This window comes from Aulonocara sp. 'chitande type north' Nkhata Bay, linkage group LG17 (genome assembly GCF_057382095.1).
Source record: "Aulonocara sp. 'chitande type north' Nkhata Bay isolate Kocher_YH1m ecotype deep benthic linkage group LG17, A_spYH_male_GT1.1, whole genome shotgun sequence".
Classification (NCBI taxonomy): Eukaryota; Metazoa; Chordata; class Actinopteri; order Cichliformes; family Cichlidae; genus Aulonocara; species Aulonocara sp. 'chitande type north' Nkhata Bay.
In genome coordinates, this window is record NC_141360.1 from 12,440,209 (window position 1) to 12,460,643 (window position 20,435).

A 20,435-nucleotide genomic window follows, 5' to 3' on the forward strand; every position below is an offset into this window, starting at 1 on the left:
ATGAGTGCGGATGCCACTCAGGTGCGTCCGCCTCCCCTGCAGCGGCACCGCAGACCACACCCTGCCACAACAGTCTTGACACAATTTTTTGAAAAGAAGAGTGTAAATGAAAAGTTACTTTCAAATACATAATGATTTGATCTACTACTGACCATCTTAGTACAATAAAATATAAATCAGACATCTAGCAGTGTAGCAATGAACTTAGTAAAATGTGTTTTAATGGGTGGCTGTAGCTCAGGTGGCAGAGCAGGTCAGCCACTAATCAGAAGGTCGGTGGTTCGATCCCAGGTCGGTGGTTCGATCCCATGCCATATATCCTTGGGCAAGATACTAACCCCATGTTTGCCTACTGGTGGTGGTCCTTTGGGGTCCTTAGGGACTAGAAAAGCACTATACAAATACAGGCCATTTAATGTGACTGTTTTTGTCTTTCGCTTTATCTCTTGATTTGTTTTTGTACGACACTTTGGGCAAACTTAAAAATTAAATGCACTAAAAATTGAATTCAATTCATTTTTAGTTATCTAGCCCTAATTCACAACAACAGTCATCTCAAGGCACTTTATATATTGTAAAAAAAACAAAAAAAAACCAGCATACAATATTAGTGAGAAAACCCCAACAATCAGACAAACCCCTGTGAACAAGCACTTGAGCAGCACAGTGGGAAGGAAAAACTCCCTTTTAACAGGAAGAAACCTCCTGCAGAACCAGGCTCAGGGAGGGGTGGCCATCTGCTGCATTCGGGTGGGGGGTGAGGACACAGAGAACAAGTGAGGGAGACAGGAGAAAATACAAACGATGGTAGAGCGAAGACACAGTTTAATGACATGCATTAATTGTCAAGGAACCAAACCAGATCTGGACTCGTGAGACCATGACAGTAATGGTGTATAATCACATGGGGATGGAAGAGACGGGAGTGTAGCACAAGCAAGCCTGCAGTCTGAGAGCAAGATGCTCTGTTGGGATGATAATAATGCTCAATGTCTTAAAGATATGATGCGGCCTGATGTTTTCTGAAATAAAATTAAATATTAATTTGCATGTATAAGGTTTAATTTTATTATATTTTCCACATTCTCCTTTTATTTCAGTGTATTGCTTGTAATGTGCAATTTATTTATGTTTTGATTTTGGGAGAAAAGTCTCATGAAGTCTCACGAATACGATACTCTTGGAGTTACAGGGTCACCAAAGGTATTGCAGGATTGTTTCAAAGATCTTTTTAATACATTTTGACTAAAATAACTTAAATACATGGATGGTTTTACTTTTCCCAACAGTGGTGCCTCCTAAATAAATAATTGCACTACATAGGGTACAGTTAACACCTTTATTATGGACTGCTGTGAACACTGGCTAGGTCTTTGATTTTCTGATTTGGCCCATTTCTTTTGTCTGTACACTTGACTAAAATCTTCAATATATACTGAAATAACTTGGTCATGTTTCATGTTGAAGTAGCAGCTTTTGTTGTTCTTTTCATTTTGCTGTCTTTGTCCTTAATAGTTGAGCTGCATGGCTTAAAAAAAAGGGAGGGGCCTGTCAACCACTAGTGTGGGTCTGTTATCATAACCAAAATATTGTGATCATGTGCTGTCCAACAGTCAATGATTGGTTGTGGATGAAATGAGGATTGAGAGATTTAAATTTTGTGTGTTAAGATAAGCCAGCTTCATAGCGGGCTGACTGCATAATTCAGTCATGACAGTTTTGCTCATTGACCTGAACAAAACTGGTTATTAATTCAGTTATATTTTCATATCCCAGTCCTATTGCCAAGATAAATTCTTAATATTTCTACTTACTTAGTAAGACTGCAATAGTGGTGATGAGTTATGCCTTTTACCTCTTTCTCCTATGTCTGTTGTTGCAGATGAATTCAAGGCCTTCTATGCAAGGCTGCCCCAAAACTATTTCCTGAACATGTCAACCATACAGCACATGTGGTCCCTGGATAGCCTGTTCCAGTGGCGATATGAGCAGCTGGAGAACAGCATGCGGGTCCTCTCCAGACGTGCTGAGAGAGTCATCTTCAAACTCTTCAGTCTCAGTAAAAGATGTCACAGACAGCCCCAAGTACGCATACCAAGAGAACGGTGAGCACAACCACAGTAACACGCATTCTCATGCTCACCATTATTATGTTCACATTAAATCTCAATAATTCTGCACAGCTTCAAAATGTTCTCATAACACAACTCTATATACTGTGGCCTTTTACATTAAAGCGGTGTCTTTTGGTGCAGTGTTCTTGTTTGAGGTTTTCCTCATAGAGGTTGCACATCACAAGTTTACCCTATAGACTAATCCAGACACATTGATTAAAGTAAACAAGTTGCCATTGTAGTTCTGGCATTTAGCCTGCGTACCCTTGCAATTACTTTTTGAATAGGGGGAGATTATGGAATAGATTTTTCTGTGGAATCACTCTTGCACCTGCATTTGCTAAGAATTTTTGTACATCTTGTTGCAGTCATTGAAATGTTGTTAAAACAGATCAGGCATTTTTAAATAGCTTTAATTTTTTATCCAAGGTTTTTACAGCTGCATTTCAAAAGAAAGGGGTTCACATAGCATACATTACTGTAGCATTAAGCTCCTAACTCTGAATCCCCCTGCAATGTTTTTGAAACCAGAGTTTCTTGACTTGTTTCATGTCTGAATGTTGAAAATCTTCATAAAAAATGAATAAAAATCCCTAATTTGTCTAAATACAAAGACAGAATTATGAGGTATAAAGCCTTTTGTTAATTAAAACTTAATTAATGAATTGATTAATTAGCAAGTTAAGCTAATTAAGTGACAACATTACACTTACACATCAGTGTTAAATTTGGTTTTAGGCAAATTAAGTAACACATTCCAAGACTTATTAACGCATTTATTATACATAAATGCTTGTGTGGCAATATTTCGTTAAAAATATAACTATCACTACATTTGTTCCAGAATGTTTTCTGATGTGTGACTTCTGTGGTTCAGTTTAACCTACTTGAATTATTGAGTGATGTGCAAAAGGCACCTGCATTTTTTGAAACAATTACAGACACACACACATAGGTGGATAGCTATGAAAACCTAGCATCCACCATCTATGTAGAGATGGGCAAGTAAATGTATATTCCTGTATCCACTATTTGCTTTCAGAGTTGTTTGAGAGTTGTCTTATTTTTGGAGGGAAGCACTTTTTTTTAATTACGTAATATTTTGATGTTTTAATTGTCCAGATTTAGTCACCTAGCTCAGAAGAATGCTATAATGTGTGTTGATTTGACTGTCACTAGCTAATATTTGCTGCGGAGATGCTGTTTTTTGTCTCCTTAATATGAGTTACTTTATAGTTGAAGACTTGGAAGGACAAGCACAGTACACACATAATATATATGTACTTTTGTAGCACAAATACCAAAGTCCCTTTATTCCCTTTAGTTTTTTGAAGCTATGAAGATTTCCCACTCACACAACCACATATTCAGTCATTTAATAGCATGTTTTTCCAAGCAGTTTGTAAAAATCTAAAAGTTTGTTAAAAAATTAAAGGGCATATAGTCACAGAGGAGGGAAAACTAACACAGGCTGGAAGTTAAACTGATAATGGTGTAAACAGACCAAAAATTACAAAAGGAAACAGGAAGTTACTCAACAGAAACCCAAAATGAGAATAAAAAGGTAATTTGTCAGTAAAACGTACAGATCTGCCCTTGTAAGTGTTTGAGCTTTTTCTTGGAGGAGACAAATCACACACTAGTCTTTTAAGATTGAAAGAAATCCACATTTGTAATGGGTACCTTTTACCTGCCAGAAGAGGCAACTGGAGAAGGTGACGAATCTAGCAATCACTGTCAGTCACACTACGCTCACCTCGATTCAACCGCCACGGTAATGCTGCAGAAATGGCGACATAAATCAACACATAAATCAACTTTCAGATTAATCTATTAGAGTTTGCTCTGTTTAATGTCCAGCCCATGTCTCTGTTGTTCTTTCTTTTCTGTTTCTCAGTGCACCCTCTTCTTAATCAATGTTATTCTCTTCACCACATTGCCAAAACACACATTAATCACTGATCTATGCAGCTGATATTCCCACAAGTTTGCCAGGAAGTGTCATCGCACTCGTCCAGGCACTGTTTATCTACGTTATTATTGGCACATCAACTGTGAAGCCTTCCCTTTCTTTTCTGTCTTCATAGAAATCTCCATACTTAGTAGAAAGAGACTTGGAAAGGGGTGTGCGTCAGCTGGCTTTGGAGAGAAAGGGAAGCTCTTGAAAACCACCCTTAGTCTCTCTTTAACATCCTGTTCGTAGGACTTGCGATAGAAGGGAGATGTGTGATTGATTTTGCTTCCTGCGGGCTAGTTTTCCACTGCGCTGACAATTATGAGCAAATAAGCCAGTGGAAGCAGCAGTCGGCTCAGCTTTTGTTCAGCAGCTAATGATGAGACAGCACAGTACTCTTTGTGCTGAAACTTTGGCCATTATGCATAATGCTCCACATTGCCATTCAAGTGATGCTTTTAGTACTTATGCTTTAATCAGGTTAGAAAATACCTTTCTTATGCATAGATCTCTCCCATATAAAGGTGCTGATTTTTCCTTTTCTATGTACACTTTTGAATGTTTCTCTGGTGGAGTCCTCTCCTCTTTGACTTCTTCCAGAGTGTAATTAAGATTTGACTTGAAAAGTGTTGAATAGCTTTTTAATGACCCTTTCAAGGCATTTGGTAGATTTGACAACTTTGTCTTTAAAATCATAGTGTTTAATGGACATTCATTTGTACAGATAAAAAAAATGGCCCAAGTGCAATTATTGCACTTCATGACTCTGGTGACTTCTTTATGTTCTTCATATTGATTGTTCTTGATGGCTTGGTCTGTTACTGGCTGACTAATAATATACAGTGCCTCTAGCAGAAGATAAATATGATGAAATGTTCTGAAAATAAGTAGCACAGTGCTCCTCTGAGGAGCCTGTACTGCAAATCCAACAATAGAACATTAGCAGTAGAAATAGTATTTCAAGCGCAGTGTTATTATTGTAAAATACCACAGTGATAATAATGATTTGATTCAGTCTTGGGGTACCTGCAGAACCCAGAGGTTTTTTTTGTTTTTTTTATAAATCCGTTTTATGCTACTATTACAATTCACCATTATTTTGTTCTTATGTTTGTTCCCTAAAGACTCAATATATAATTTCCTCCTGCTTTTGTTTTCAGTGCATTTTAAAAAATTTCACTGTACACAACCCAATGTACAGGGATGATCAGTGACATCAGCTAAATCCGCCAAATCCCATGTGTACATCTTGTGCAAATACATACACGGTTTACTGATTTCTTGCTTGCACAAAGTTCTGACCTCAGCTCCATCCAACACCTTTGAGATAAATTGGAACTGAGCCCGTCCTTATCGTCTAAAATCATTATTGAATCTCACTAATGCTCTTATGACTGAAAGGTAGCAAATCCCTGCACCCATGTTCCAAAACCTTCCTTCCTTCCCAGAAGACTAGAAATCTGATTAATGGCAATGGAATCAGAATAATAAGTTCAATTATCACATTTGTATATAATGTGCAAGTCACCATATGTTGCACAGTATTTTACTTGAAGCTTGACTATAATATTTTATGTACTTTATCTATAGAATTAAATGACTCACACAGCTCTGCATTTGCTTGATTGTATTATCAAAGCTCAGTGTTGCTGGCTCCTCGCAGTGCAAAACTCTGTGATTTACAGCAGCGGTTTGGAGAAAGAGTTGTGGGGAGCACAAAGCCTGTACATAATCACAACCGCAGTCTTCTATTGGTGACTGCTTTGCTGTGCTGAAGCTGTCAGAGGTGAAATGCCTTACCCACAGGTAGCGGTTGATGGAAAGGAAGAGTCCTTTCGGTTCATTTCCCATGACCGCATTTTCCATTAGAGGGTTTTGATATTCAAATCAGTGATTTTCCGAGCTCCGGCTTGCTTGCCACTGTCAAGCACACAATAACAGCAGAGTACAGAGGAAAATACCCTAAATGTAATCCAGCAAACATTTTCAGATTAGCATAAAGTTTCCTTCAATGCATCCTCATCAAAGAAGCCTTTTTTCTACAAGTGAAGCCAGCGGTATAGAGTGAGCATTGCATTCATAAAGCAAAGAGGATAAAAGCCATAAAGTCCTACAGAAGGGAATCAAACTCAAGTGCTCATGGGGGAATTATATGTATGTCTGAGATTAAACTCCCCCTACAACTGCTGTGCACTTCCAATATTTATGTCACTAACTCATCAAAGACAGTTTCTCTTGCTCTCTATTCAGGTTCTCACGCTTTACCTTCCAGAACTGCTTGTACCCGCAGTCTCCGCATGCATAACCTACATCATAAAATATTAAAGTGTAGTAAAGCAAACTAATACGAGCGACTCAGGTACTTCTATAAGTATTTTGTTTAAGTGTTAACATGTCTACATATCTACACATTACCAAAGAAAATATAAAAATATCATTATTTTGTGTGCTTTATACTAGAAAACATAGAACAACAAATCTTTTCAGTATAAAGCACAAAAATATCAAACTATTGGGACATGGAGATTTTATAACTAGCCGAGATATTTATTTTGATTCAGTCAACACAGGTAAAGTTTCACAGTTTTGCTGGCTACTGACCAAATGGCATTATGTAAGAATGCTCAGAATGATAATCTCTCTCTGGAACAATGATGGGTTGTAAACTCACGGGCATGTGATTATTGCCTTATTGGTGAATTTTATGCTTTTAAGAGCTTTTATCTACATGCCAAAAAAGTTAAAAGAGTTAATGGTCGTTATACGCCTACTATAAGTGTTAACCTATTGTTAGATCCAGTAGTGTTTGGTCTAACAGTTCGGGATTCTGTACCCTTCAGTACAAAATACCAGTTCTTAGTGTTGTTTGCTCAGGAATGAATTCATTTTCATATTTGTCTTTTTATGTACCATATTTGTGTTACGAAAATTCTTTGTCATCCTCAGGCTGTCAAACAAGCTGGAACTTTCATATTGACCTTAAGAAACCCTTATGAATTGTTCTGTTTTAGTTTACCATCCCATTGGGGAAAATAATGAAAAGGACTGACAAAGAACCGACAGTCCTTTGGTGACACTGGGACGACTGTGTTGTACTCATTTTAGTCAAACAGTAGTTGGTTCCACTTGATCTAGGTTAGAACAAAGTTAAATCAAAATATTCCACAACTTTCAGCCATCTCTTGTGAACCTTTCTTTTGGCTGATGGAGTTTGATCATTTGTCACTATCGCATAACCTAATTAATGAAAAAAAAAGTCTTTGGACGTTTTGCTTTTCTAAGTAGTAAATACAAAGTCAGTGACAACAAAGTGTCAAAACCTCTTGAAATAAAGATTTCGTAAAAAAATAAACTTTTTGCACAAGTCTTTTGACCTGTAAATGACCTAAATGATCACTAAAATGATGTCAGGTCTTTCTTTCTTTTATTTTTTAACAAGCAAGCTGTCTGCAGACCCAGACAAGTGTCCTGGGCTTAACAAAACACTTCCCTATTAAAATGGCTCATCCTTAAAGCTAGTTCAATAACCAGTCCCTCTTTGCCTTTATCTCTTTGTCTTCTTTTTTCCCCCACCAGGCCTCAGTCCTACTGGCTGAGTCATTTCCAGTCACTCCTATATTGCTCAGAGAACAACCAGCTTGGTGCATTCTCAGAGGAGCTCCACAGCTGCAGCTGCCGATATGAACACAGCTCCTGTCAGCTGCCTCCACCCTGCTCTGTTGGAGAAGGCTTGGCCTGTGCGGCCTGTGCATCAGACAACCAAACCCGCTGTGGGAGCTGCAACCCAGGCTTTGCCCTGACACAAGGGACCTGCAGGCCTATGGTGGCAGACTCTACAGAGAACTATCTGGGGTTCGAGACAGACCTTCAGGATTTGGAGCTGGGCTACCTACTGCAGAGAGCTGACCGCAGGCTTGAGGTAGTTTTCTTTTGGCCTTTGTGTAATCATGTCAGGCTCAGTGAGAGCTGAGCTGTCTTTTCCCAGCAGTAGTCTTGGAAAGACACATGTAAAAAATCTTACCCTCTTGGTGACTGAAACCCTTTAGTTTCACCACTTTTTCTTTTATACCATTTATTGTCCTACCACACAGAAAGTTTGTGGTTTCTTTTTATTTTACTTACTTTTGCTAGAAATGGGAATGAAAAAGTGACCTGGAGGAGTCACTCTAGAACAGGGTCTCAAACTTAAATGAGCTGTGGGCCACTGCTGGTACTGTCATCTCATGTGAGGGCCGCTTTAGCGTTCAAGTAGTACAAAAATCAAACAAGAAAACACCCACAAATATTTCTGAAAATGTAATGTTTTGTTTGTTTTTTAAAACAAGATATTGTATAACAAGTCAAAACTGCAAACATGAACACATTTTTTTCTTCTCACTCTTAACTAACTGAAGCCTTTCATTGAACTACCACATAAACAAATTGGTGCTCTCTTTCTGGCCAGACATGTGGCAGCACTCCTGCTATAATTTTGTTCATATTTAACAAAATATAAATGCAGACATAAGTGTACACATTAGTTTTTGGCTGCTAGTGAAAATTGTTTTCTTTACAAATAACTCTCTGACTGAACTAACACAGCCAATCCCTCAACATGTTTGTACTCTCTGCTTCCTACTCTTGCCATCCTATTAATGTTATATTAAACTTAATTTAACATTGCACTCAACAACAAACACATCCTCCATCCCCGAGAAAAAAAAAGTAACTTCAAGGGCCAAATTGCATTATATTCCCTCATGTCAATATAGGAAGTGGCGTGGGCTGCAGATGGCCCCCGGACCACAAGTTTGAGACCCCTGCTCTAGAAACTACAGTATGATGCCCTTCACGGCCTTCCTTTGTGATGTTGATGTTGTCAAAAAGGATTGCAGACTGACTCTATCCAAAGGCCACGGTATAGTTTTAACCCATCCTTTATGCCCTAATCGGGTTCATTCAGCTCTATTAAATGACAGTGGACAGTGGATTAAATGACAGATTTTGGCATGTGGATGCGTAAAAAACAAACAAACAACATTTTCCAAGATGGTTTCCATAGTGCCAAAAAAAGTCCATGAAGGATCTTACATTTTGGTCTTAAGATACAGTGAAAACAGAGGACAATTTTCCATCTGAGCATGTCACAATTTCTAATATCTTAATATCATGTGTAAACCATAAATACATTGTGCCTTCTTCAATTCAAACCAGGCTCTTTTGCCTTGTAATATGCCTTTTATAAAGTTGCCTAAAAAGGCAGCTCATAGTTTTTAGAATACTCCACACCTTATTTGGCTATCACTTTAAAAGTAATGCACATAAAGTCATGTTGTTCTCCAATAAATATAGAATTTCTCCAGTAGACATGGAGGTGAAGTGAAAGCCTCGCCTCCACAGATTACCAGAACGTATGAGTAACATTAGTACCATCAAAAATCTGTTTTAATCGAATTTTTATTTTTAGCACTGCATCTTATTTTACTGAAAGTATGTATTTACTTTGTCTGACAGGTCCATGCAATCTTCATCAGCAATGACATGCGACTCAACAGCTGGTTTGATCCATCATGGAGGAAGAGGATGCTGCTGACGCTTAAGAGCAACAAGTATAAGACCAACATGGTCCACATGCTGCTGGGAATATCCCTTCAGATCTGCCTTACAAAGAATAGCACCCTGGAGCCTGCCCTTACACTCTATATCAATCCTTTTGGCGGGAGCCACTCAGAGAGCTGGTACATCACTGTCAACGAGAATAATTTTCCAGACTGGCAGGCCACCAAACTGGACCTGCCCTTTGACTGCTACAACTGGACTCTGACATTGGGCAACAAGTGGAAGACATTCTTTGAAACCATCCACATCTACCTTCGTAGCAGGATAAAGACTCAGGATGGACTGAATGACAGCATTTATTATGAGCCTTTAGAAATGGCAGATCCTGCTCGGAACCTGGGCTACATGAAGATAAACAGTATCCAGGTCTTTGGCTACAGCATGCATTTTGACCCGGAGGCAATCCGTGACTTGATTCTGCAACTGGACTACCCATACACTCAAGGGTCCCAGGACACAGCTATGCTCCAGCTCTTGGAAATACGAGACCGGGTCAACCGGCTGTCCCCTCCCGGTCAACAGAGATTGGACCTGTTTGCCTGCCTTCTCCGGCACAGACTCAAACTGACTGCCAGCGAGGTGGTTCGCATCCATGCTTCCTTACAGGCCTTCAGCTCACGTCTGCCCAATTCAGTGGATTACGAGACCACCAAGCTGTGCAGTTAACAGCTGCTTGAAAGGAAATACAGTCTGTAAATGGCTAGAAGGAGAACTCATGGACATAGGATTTGTGCCCATTGTGATACAGATGCTTATATTTGTGCTCATTGTCTATGGATTACCAGACTCTACAATTAATCAGGAGTTGATTGGCTGTGGACAGCTGAAGAATGTACTGTACTGGTTGTTCTGGGTTTTTTTTGTGGCAACTACCTTCAGTGCTATAGTATAATGAATGGGAAGGATCAGTAAGGAAATACACAACTCTCCAGAACAAAAACTCTTTACAAAAGATGTCTACAGTAGAAATTCAGATATCGCTTCATAAAGTTGAACCATCCTGTTTCGAAATGACTCTGCTCATTTATACTGTAAGTACCAATGACAAATGATTTATGTTAAAAATGGTACAGTCTGTTTGTTTGTAATTTTTATATGTTCCTTTGCTTTAGTGACAGTGCACTTTCCATGGAAACCAGAATACAGTGGTGTCAGTCAAGATTTTGTAGATAAATTGATATTAAAACATCACGTTATAACACATTCCAGCTGTCAGAAGAATTCTTGGGTCCCTTTCGTATTAAGGAATTGCATCACAGACTTTTTGTAAGCATGGTTCAAATTTTCGGGGGGTGATCAGGATGACAGAGTACCATGTATTTAGGGATTTGTACAACCAGTTTGCCCAGACAGTTGTTAGTCTGCACCAAGAACCTTAGTCAGTTAAATTAATCATTACTTTTTTCATAATGCACAACACCAGTTAAATGTTGATTTCTATGATATTACAGACAACAGTCGCCATCCATTTAGGCAAATTGTAAGTAAGCAGGTTAAAAAGTACAGCTAATGACAGGTGCACTAACCAGCGCAACTCTGCAGTACTTGGATTACAAAATTAAGTGTTGTTTAGGCTGTTACTTGATATTAAGGAGAATGGAAGAATACATTACAGCAGGTCCTGTCTGAAGTTCAAATCTTACACTGGGCTTCATAAATGACTTTCTATGTCAGCTTTCCAGATAAGGAAACACAGCATGTCTGTGCCATATCTACAAGCAGGTGGGCTGTCCTTGTGGTCCACTGTACAAACCATTCAGCAGTCTCAGTAGACTTACCTTTGTTCAGGCTGTTTCTCAGGTGAGTGAGACCTCATTAAACAGAGCGGTTAACCCCAAGAACTCGATTATAGTGCATAACGTCGTCCTACACAAGATGTTAATTTGTAAGGACACAAGGTGGTACTAGCACTGGATATGTCAGTAACACTCAGCAAATTAATTTGACATTGTGTGCAATGTTATGCATGGTGCAATGTGCCACACCTGTGATATGTTTATATTAGAATGTTATTTACTCTTTCAAGGGGCTCTTAAATATACTTGTAAAAATGTTCCATTTGTCTCAGATATTCTTTCCTCTTTAAAAATAATTCATGCAGGGCATGCTGTGGGGATAACGTTATGTGAATTAAGGGTAGCCCCCTTAGCACCCACAGCTGTGTATTTGGTATAGCCTGTAAAAATAATTTTATAATTCTTTCACCTATATTGTGACCTATAACCTGTAAAATTCAATTGAAAAACAGATTAAAACCTTGAGAGTGTATCAACATGGAGCAATTTGGATTAGGGCAGTGTTATTTATAAAAACATCCCAAATATCTCAAATTTGGGTCATCTTGGTACAGTCCTCAGGTCACCTCAACCCTGGATTCAGGTCTGTGCAATTGCCAAGTTATTCCAAAACTTGTTCTGGTGGAGCCTTTGGGTTTTTTGGTTAGTTGATGTGCTGATAGGTGAAACATCTCTTTGTCTTAAGTTTTTCAGCAGATTTTGTCTCAGAACTAACTATGACTTGGAACTGTCAGCAAATGTCAGAAAAATCTAACTAATTAAACTAGAACATCTGAAATATATTTGATTTAAATCTGTAACTTTGACTGATTGGTTACATGTCGTAACTAGTGGATTTGAATGGGACTGGTTAATTTTGACAAACACTGACATATCTGCAGTAAGAGGGATATGCAAACATTATTCAACACCATAAAAGATGATTATAAAACTGAATTATACAAGTTATAGGTAAGATGAAAGAAGTTCTGAAAAGTGTGCAGAAGTGTTATGTCCATTGTAGTAGTTTAAAAAGTAATAATGTAAGAACATATACAGAAAATACAATCTACACACAAACAAAAGAGCTGGCCAGTGGCTCACAGGAAACAACATTTATGCATTAAATTATCTGTTACCTCTGAAAAATTCCCTTTGTGTTTGCTTGTTTGCAAATCATATCTAGTGGATGTTATTGCTACAAAGTACATGCATATTATATAAATACAGTATTACACAACAGCAGCTCTTTACTTTTTTGCCAGCGGCTGTGGGTTGAGACGTTGATTCTGATGATGCACTGATTTTGCTATCTGTGAATTAAATGAGAAACTTAATAATCACCTTTGGCATTTCTAGTACACTTAAGTGCCTGCTTACAACTGAGGACACTTTGGTCAGGGACGTTACTTGAACTAAACAACCCATGATCCACCATTAAAGAATAAAGACTCACTCACTTATAATTAAATAAATACATGCAATATATCCATCCATTTTCTCCCACTTATCCAATTCAGAGTCATGGGAAGGGGCTGGAGCCTATCCCAGCTGCCATAGGTCAAGTGGCAGACTGACAACCGGGACTGGTCGCCAGTCTGTTGCAGGGCTAACACTGAAAGATAGATAGCGATTCACACCTAAGGCCAATTTAGAATCAACACTTAATCTAACCCCACTAACTGCGTGTCTTTGGACTGTGAGAGGAAGCTGCAGTACCAGGAGAGAACCCACAAAGACATGGAAAAAAAATGCAAACGCCACATAGACAGGCAAGATGGCGGATTCGAATCCAGGCCCTTCTTGCTAAAACACAACTGAAAATGTAAAAAGAGAGAAAAAAAACTGCAATTTTTCTTTCAGCTGTCAATTAGTAGAGATGCAGGCCCTCAATAATTCCCCCAGAGTGTGCTGCATGGACTTCAGCACCTGTGATTCCCACGGTTTTGGGTTTAAATGTCTAGGAACACTTGTTAAGCCTTCAATTGTGATTAGAACACCCAAGCTACTTGCCAAGGTGGTTTGTAAATGCTAATGTATTTTTGCCAAAATGAAAGTAGTCAATAATAATAATAATAATAATACATTTTATTTATAGACGCCTTTCAGACCCTCAAGGTCACCTTACAGTAGCATGTAAACATACCATAAAAAACATAAGAAAAATGACAGAGCATGAGCAGAGAGTGACAAGAGCATTGACAAGTATGGCGGTACTGTGTGGTGTGAGTGAGGGATGAAGATGGTTAATATTACGGAGATGAAAGTAGGAAGACCGAGTGGGGATAGGTTAATTGGATAACCCAAATTGTCACTAGGTGTGAATGTGCGAATGAAAGTGAGTGCGAATGGTTGTCTGTCCCTGTATGTTGGCCCTGCGACAGACTGGCGACCTGTCCAGGGTGTACCCCGCCTCTCGCCCTATGACAGCTGGGATAGGCTCCAGCGCCCCCCGCGACCCTGAAAAAGGATAAGCGGAAGCGAATGGATGGCGAATGGATGGATGGTTTTGAAACCACTTCATTTAACAGAAAACTAAAGCTCAGAGACATGAGAAATGCGCTCCACATCTGATTACATCTGCTGCATTTACTAGCATTATAGTATTATTTCAAACAAATAAGTTAAAAGGTGATACATATAGTTACTTTGTTTTTTAGATTGCTTGCTGTCACTTGTCTAGTAGGGTTTTCCAAGACCATGCTGGATGTGTTCCCTTTTATTTTATTTGTGTAGGTAAATCTGCAGAAGTTAAACAGTACATTTTCTCTGAACAATATTTGGTTGGTTTGGAAGAAAATCCCTTATTTACTTTCTCTTTAAACAACAGCGTGTGTTAAAAAAACACAAAACAAGGGGGAACAGTGTGAAATTGAAATGAAGAGGTTCAAGTTGCAGAAAGGAATTGTGTGTTTAGTCACTCGCAATTTTGTGCACGTAGACCTGCTGAGCTGATTTCCTGAAAAACAGGAGTGGTAGATGCAGAGACGCACAATCAACACTGGAACTCACAGGTGAGTCAAGGGCAGAGGGCCACTGCAGTATTTGACTAAAGCCCGAGGGCCAGATATATAAACAATGCATGTGCCTTTCCATGTGCATAAACTGCTATTTACAAGTGTGATAAAAATGTGTCGGCCGCACATATATTTCAGTACACATATACGCTCGTTAACATAAACAGAAGTTAAAACAGAACAAATGATTTATACTGAGACAGTTATTACTGTGATATTATCCCTATTTTCCTGCTTTTCAACCTACAATTTTTTTACCAGGTCGTGTTGTATCAATTCTTATAAGGTGACTAATTATGGGTCTATATTTTATCTGTATTTTCTGCTGAAATGGAAATGATGATCATTTTTTGGCTAAAGGGAAGAGTAGCAATGATGTGCATATGTGTAAAACAATGACTAAGCTTTATAAAGAGTGGATTCGTAGCTTTGTTTAATCATCCAGTGTCAGGTGCCGGGTTTAGGAACATAAATATTTCAGTGTGTTTGGTTTTTCAGAAATATGTCAATCTCTCTCTCGCCTGTAGAAGATAACATCCCATCAGCAATGGATGTGTGAGTTTAACGTTCCAGTCTCTCCTCCTGTCTCTGTGATTGATATGGATGGATGGGTGGATGGATGGGATGTGAGGTACACTATACCTATGCAGCTGGCTACACCAGCTGTGTAGTGGCCTCCCTCCTGCTTTACACATTTAACTGCAAGCTGAAGCCTTTGTCAACACTTTCAGGCCTCTTAAACAAACAGATATGCTTGTGTGTTGGGCTTTGAGCTCTGTCAAATAAGTCTTGAGTGCACAGCGGTGCACTGTTGTCGAACAGATCCAGTGTAGACCCTAACAGAGGATAGCAGATGCTGCTATTGTGATGTTGACATGCTGCTTCCGCTGTGTGGCCGCTTTAGACAAGGTGATGGGACGAAATACCAATTAGCTCAGGCAGCAGACAGCACTTTCTGTTCAACTAAAGTGCATAGCAAAACCATCATTAAAATGGTGCCTGCAAGAAATGCCTGTGTGGGGTTGTGTCAGTGTGTCAGGGCAAAGGGGGAGAAAACAAGAGCTTTACTTTTAACATCAGGGGCCATTTTGTACAGACAGCGCTCAAAAATATTTAAGTACAACCTCAATCTTTTCATGACCTTTAGTGAATTAGAGGTACACTCGTCAAAGTGAAATGTACTCATCATCATCTGCTCTTTTCAGTTCAAAAGAGAATTGCAGAATCCCAGTGCTGCCTGATGAGACAAAGCAAACCACTATGCTGGGTACATTCTGGTCTAAGCAACTAATAGCTGGAATTAAAGGGGTGGCCGCTCTGATGCAAAATTAGAACCTGTCTATTTAAACACCGAATGCAATCTTGCTAGTGAGCAAGTGAACTATCCGGCTGGCAGTTTACTGTTGCTCAATGAGAGACTGTCTCTTTAGAGCATGTGTAAAATGATGGTAGGAGGCTGTCAACACGACAGCAGCAGGTAGCCATTTGTGTTTTAATCAACAAAAGTTCAGTTAAGCTGGGAACACTCTACCGGAAACAGTCTAAGATTTCACACATTTACTACAACATGTTTTTTTCTACATGGTCTTTGCTAGTATTTTCTCCTCTGTGAGAGAGGAGGACAAACTTATAATAAATCACACCTAAAACGACTGTTAGCAATGACCTGATGTTAAAAAACAAAAAGAAAGAAGATTCTATTCAGATCAGTTCATAGATAGATAGATAGATAGATAGATAGATAGATAGTGCCAGCCACCAACAGCCAAGGCAAAATTTTGTGTTATATTTTTGCCACACGCTCAGTGTTGGAGGGCCTTCAGTCTGGGCATCTTTGTTTTTCAATACCAGACATCACAGATGTGGGGGAAGATTTGACTATGAAACAGTGGACACTGCACGCTGAATGACAAGTAGCTAAGTGACCATGCCATTTATTTCTCTCTATTTTGACACTAATTGGGGATTATAATTCGCAAAATTAGTATGAATATGAAACTACCTATTGAGTGCACATATAAATATGCCATAGAAGCGTTTCCCATAAACCTTTCACAACTCCCTTCAACAGTTTTCCAACCAGGAATCTGCATCATTTATATGCGCTGCACACAAAACTAACTGGACCCAGAGGCACTGAACATTAATCCTGGAATAATGCACAAATAGTAAAACTCTTCTGGCTTTTAAAAAACCGAGGCCATAATTTGCAGACACTATATAGTGCATGACCTCATTTGGTTCAGTCAACCGTCACCTGTCAGGTTAATAGTAAATGCTGAACTACACCTGCTTCTGAAAAAATGCGTACATGCAGACAGTGAGCATGAAAAAAAACTACAGAGTTAAGAAAGTCAAATATCACTTGATGTGTGATGAAAGCATGCTGTAAATTTAATGTTACATTAGCTATGAGTTTAAACTTTAATTGTAGGCAGCCAAGCTTCACTGTGTAGGTTGTGTTTCACACATGAGTGGACTCGGGCTTTTTACTTTTCCTCACATTAATTAATTACTAATGTCTCCTGTTTAGGTGGGATTAAATAATGCTAAAGAGATAAATAAACATATGGGCTTTACGTTTAGCTGCTGATTAAATCCTGTTATGCGTCTGTAGTCTAGGTCAAAGATCCTGCCTGCATTATTAATCTCAGGTGCAAGATGTCATCTCTGATCTGTTCAAATGTACGTGCGTCAGTGACACCGCACACCAAAGGGAAGTCAAGCACCTGTGAAGGTTAACAGTCATCACCTCAATTTGTCTGCTCCTCCCATCAACTCCAACTCGTGTCAAAAGCTACGGTGGATGAGGACTACATGGATGAGTAGCGTTTGATGAGATGTGAGTGGTGGAATGTATTACCAAATGTCAGCATGTCTTTTCCTGGATACAGCCGTGTCAATTACACACAGGAAATGAGCGCTTACCACTGCACGGAATATGCAGCTCGGAAAGATTGAAAGACATCACCTCTGGTTATGACATAGTTTCAACTTTGAGGTCGTTGAATGTCCAAAAACCGACTCAACTGAGTAGGCAATCCTGAAGTTGTTAAATAGGTTGTAACCCAGTGTACAGGAGGGAAAGGCATTACAACATTTCCCCCATCTTCACCAAACTAAAGAAAAAGAAATACATAAAATAGCAACAAGATATTCACACAGCCTGAGTAATTAGGGATTTGGAGGGTGATTTTCAAAGAAAAATGGAAATGGAGGAGTGAAAATAATTCTGCCCTACGGTACATATTCCTCCTCCAGCAAAAGGAAAAGATCCCAAGGTAGTACGCCCATAATTATGATGTTTAACAGCACTCTGCTCATTGTGCAATTACTACACTCGGTTCTAAAAACTCATCCAGCAGAGGCAGCTATAGCCATAATTCATTACCTCAAGCTTGTGAATAGCTCTCTCTCTCTCTTTTTTTTCATTCCACAGATGACTCTAGCCTCCCATGTGACAGTGTGAGTGGGTGGCAAGAAGAGCGCTTTGATTAGAGAAGCTTTGACCTTTAGTAATCTGTCAGTCAGAGGCATCAGAGGCTAGAAAAGCGTGTCTAATTCACTGTAAAGCGTCTTGATTAAAGCCTCCATCTGAAGTTTCCTGAAGATGTTTGCTTCACCTTTATTTGTGCATTCATTTTCTGTTTTGAATTTGAAGAGAAATTTGCCCAAAGGCAGAACAGTTATGCAGATGATGACCCTGGACATTTAAAATAAACCTTTAAAAAAATAAATCACTCAAAACAAGAAACCAGACAAGACGGGTAAGGTAATTTGTAGAGGCTTTCAGTTGACTAAAAGCAATTGCAAACACATTTTGAGCATACTGAATGGATAAAAGAGAACTTTTTTTCTTACCATATGTGTTGCTGTACTTCTCTGGACACCTGAGAGATCTCTGCTATCTATCCTCAGAGGTCTGGTGGGTCAATATCCCTGTGCAATGTCTGATTTGTATTTCCTTGCCTAAACCACTTAGAGTAGTGATTTATAAGGAGCGGTTTTATTTTAAAATCAATTTTTGACAGAATGAACCCCAGAGCAAATATTTGAGAACTGGAGCGATGAGAACTTTATTAGAGACACGGTGCTCTTATTGAGCTACATCTGAGTTGTCTGAGTTGATTTTCACAAAGATGTGAGAAAATCTCATTACTATAGATAAAAGTTTTTAGTATATTTCAGTAGTTTTTCTACAAAATCTACTTCTACAAAATTGCTTGATTCTGGCTATAAACTGAAGTGGTTATTTGTGAGGTGAATTTTAGGTATGAAGTCAGGACTACACTAAATCTCAGATTCTATCAACGTGATGAGCAAACATTGTTAAATAATTTTTCTAGGCTGAAAAATGAAAAATCAGAACTCTAAAAAGTTCTGATCAACATCATTATTTTTGTGTTTTTGCTACTATTAAAATAAACTCTAGCAGCAGTGGCAGAATAAAATTAACTACAAGGGAAGATCATGGTCTCGGTTAAGGGTACCTTGTTGAGTTTTGTTGTAAACAAACCAAATTTATGCTAGCATTCAGGGTTCTTTGGTAAACATCCTTGAGCTTTAACAAACACATTGAATAGATTTCCATCTATTCATCTAAAGGTTTTTACAAAAACACAGTTAAGCCTTTTTTGTTTGCATGCTTGTTTACTCCAAAGAGCAACCTCTGGTTAATGTGAAACACAGTTCCTCTAATGGCCACTTGAGGCTGACTTCAAAATCAAGTCAGGCCCCACTGGCGTTTTACATGCCCATTCAAGTTTCAAATCCCAACTTCTGACTTATTCAGGGGTGCACATTATATTCCAGAAAAAGTGATAGGAATATTGCTTAATACTTATAGACAGAGCTCTCCGTATGACTTAATGAGTCAATAGTGGAAGTATAGATTAAAGGTTTACAGTTTTACTGCTGCTTACTTTTGGTATGTTGGACTTTCCGAGCGGAAAATCCGACTTGAGGGAGCGGTCCCTAAAAAAAATCTGATAGGGAACTTGAAATTTCCGACTCCCACTGTATTTACAAACCCACCATAAGATGGCTAACTACAGAGGTGCAAAAACCAGTTTGTTTCCTCCCTTCATAACAACTACATGATGGCTGTGGGAAATGCAAATACCCATTCTGGAGTTATACTAGAATGAATTTAAGTTATTGTGTTGTGTGGTAGTGACCATCCAAGAAATAGTTTCAGCTTTTGAGAGTGAATGTCATGTACTGAGCTGGTTATACAGTACTAATATATGTATGTGTCCACAGTTAGATCCGTACGTTTTTTTCCTTGAGTTTTACTGTACACCAGTTTTGTTCTGTACACCAGCACAGATGATTTAAAATATTTTTTATACACCCATTATTAAGACAAAACCTATAGATGGGAAGTTGTGACACTATAGTTTTATTAATGATTAAGACATGCATATTGTAATATAATGTTCCCTTTCTCATCTACAAATTCAAATAAACCTCTAAAAAGTAAAAAGTTGTGCAACTAATTGACGTATTATCCCCCCCCCCCCCCCTTTTTTTTTTAATCCCTGCTAGAGCAGATCACCTGAATAGAGAATCCTATGGTATGTGATTTATCATTTGAGAGACTCAGAATCAACAAACATATTTGTACACTTCTGTCTAACACCCTTTCCAGAAAAATCTACTTGTTCAAATCAATATCCCTTCCATTGTATTTTTGCAGACTTTAAATCTCAATGTCAGTGTGGATGTGCATTTACTGTAGCATAGTGTAAGACTTCAGCTTCTGTAAAGACCAAACTTTTCCTCCCTGGAGATCCGACACTGGAATGAAACAGAGAACAGGAGGAGAAGGCAAAAGGTAACTGTCGCCCGCCAATAAATCAATACGCTGCTTTATTACTTCAGAGAACAAAAGGCTCTGCACTGAGATCGATTGCACCTCTGAGGAGCCTCCGATAAGAAAAAAATAAATAAATAAATAAAACTCTCCTGGCATTTG

The 20,435-nt window shown here is 38.7% G+C and overlaps 1 protein-coding gene across 2 annotated transcripts in view; it reads left to right on the top strand.

The window, feature by feature from the left end:
- LOC147309718 (BMP/retinoic acid-inducible neural-specific protein 3-like) overlaps window positions 1-11,196 on the top strand; it is a 58,597-nt gene extending 47,401 nt beyond the window's left edge. For both annotated transcript variants that reach the window (XM_086269290.1, XM_086269291.1), the window contains exons 7-9: window positions 1,883-2,105; window positions 7,645-7,987; window positions 9,562-11,196. In XM_086269290.1, the coding sequence (XP_086125416.1) occupies window positions 1,883-2,105; window positions 7,645-7,987; window positions 9,562-10,332 (1,337 nt within the window). In that variant the 3' untranslated portion in view covers window positions 10,333-11,196. The remainder of the gene's footprint in view (window positions 1-1,882; window positions 2,106-7,644; window positions 7,988-9,561) is intronic.
- Window positions 11,197-20,435: the final 9,239 nt, after the last annotated feature.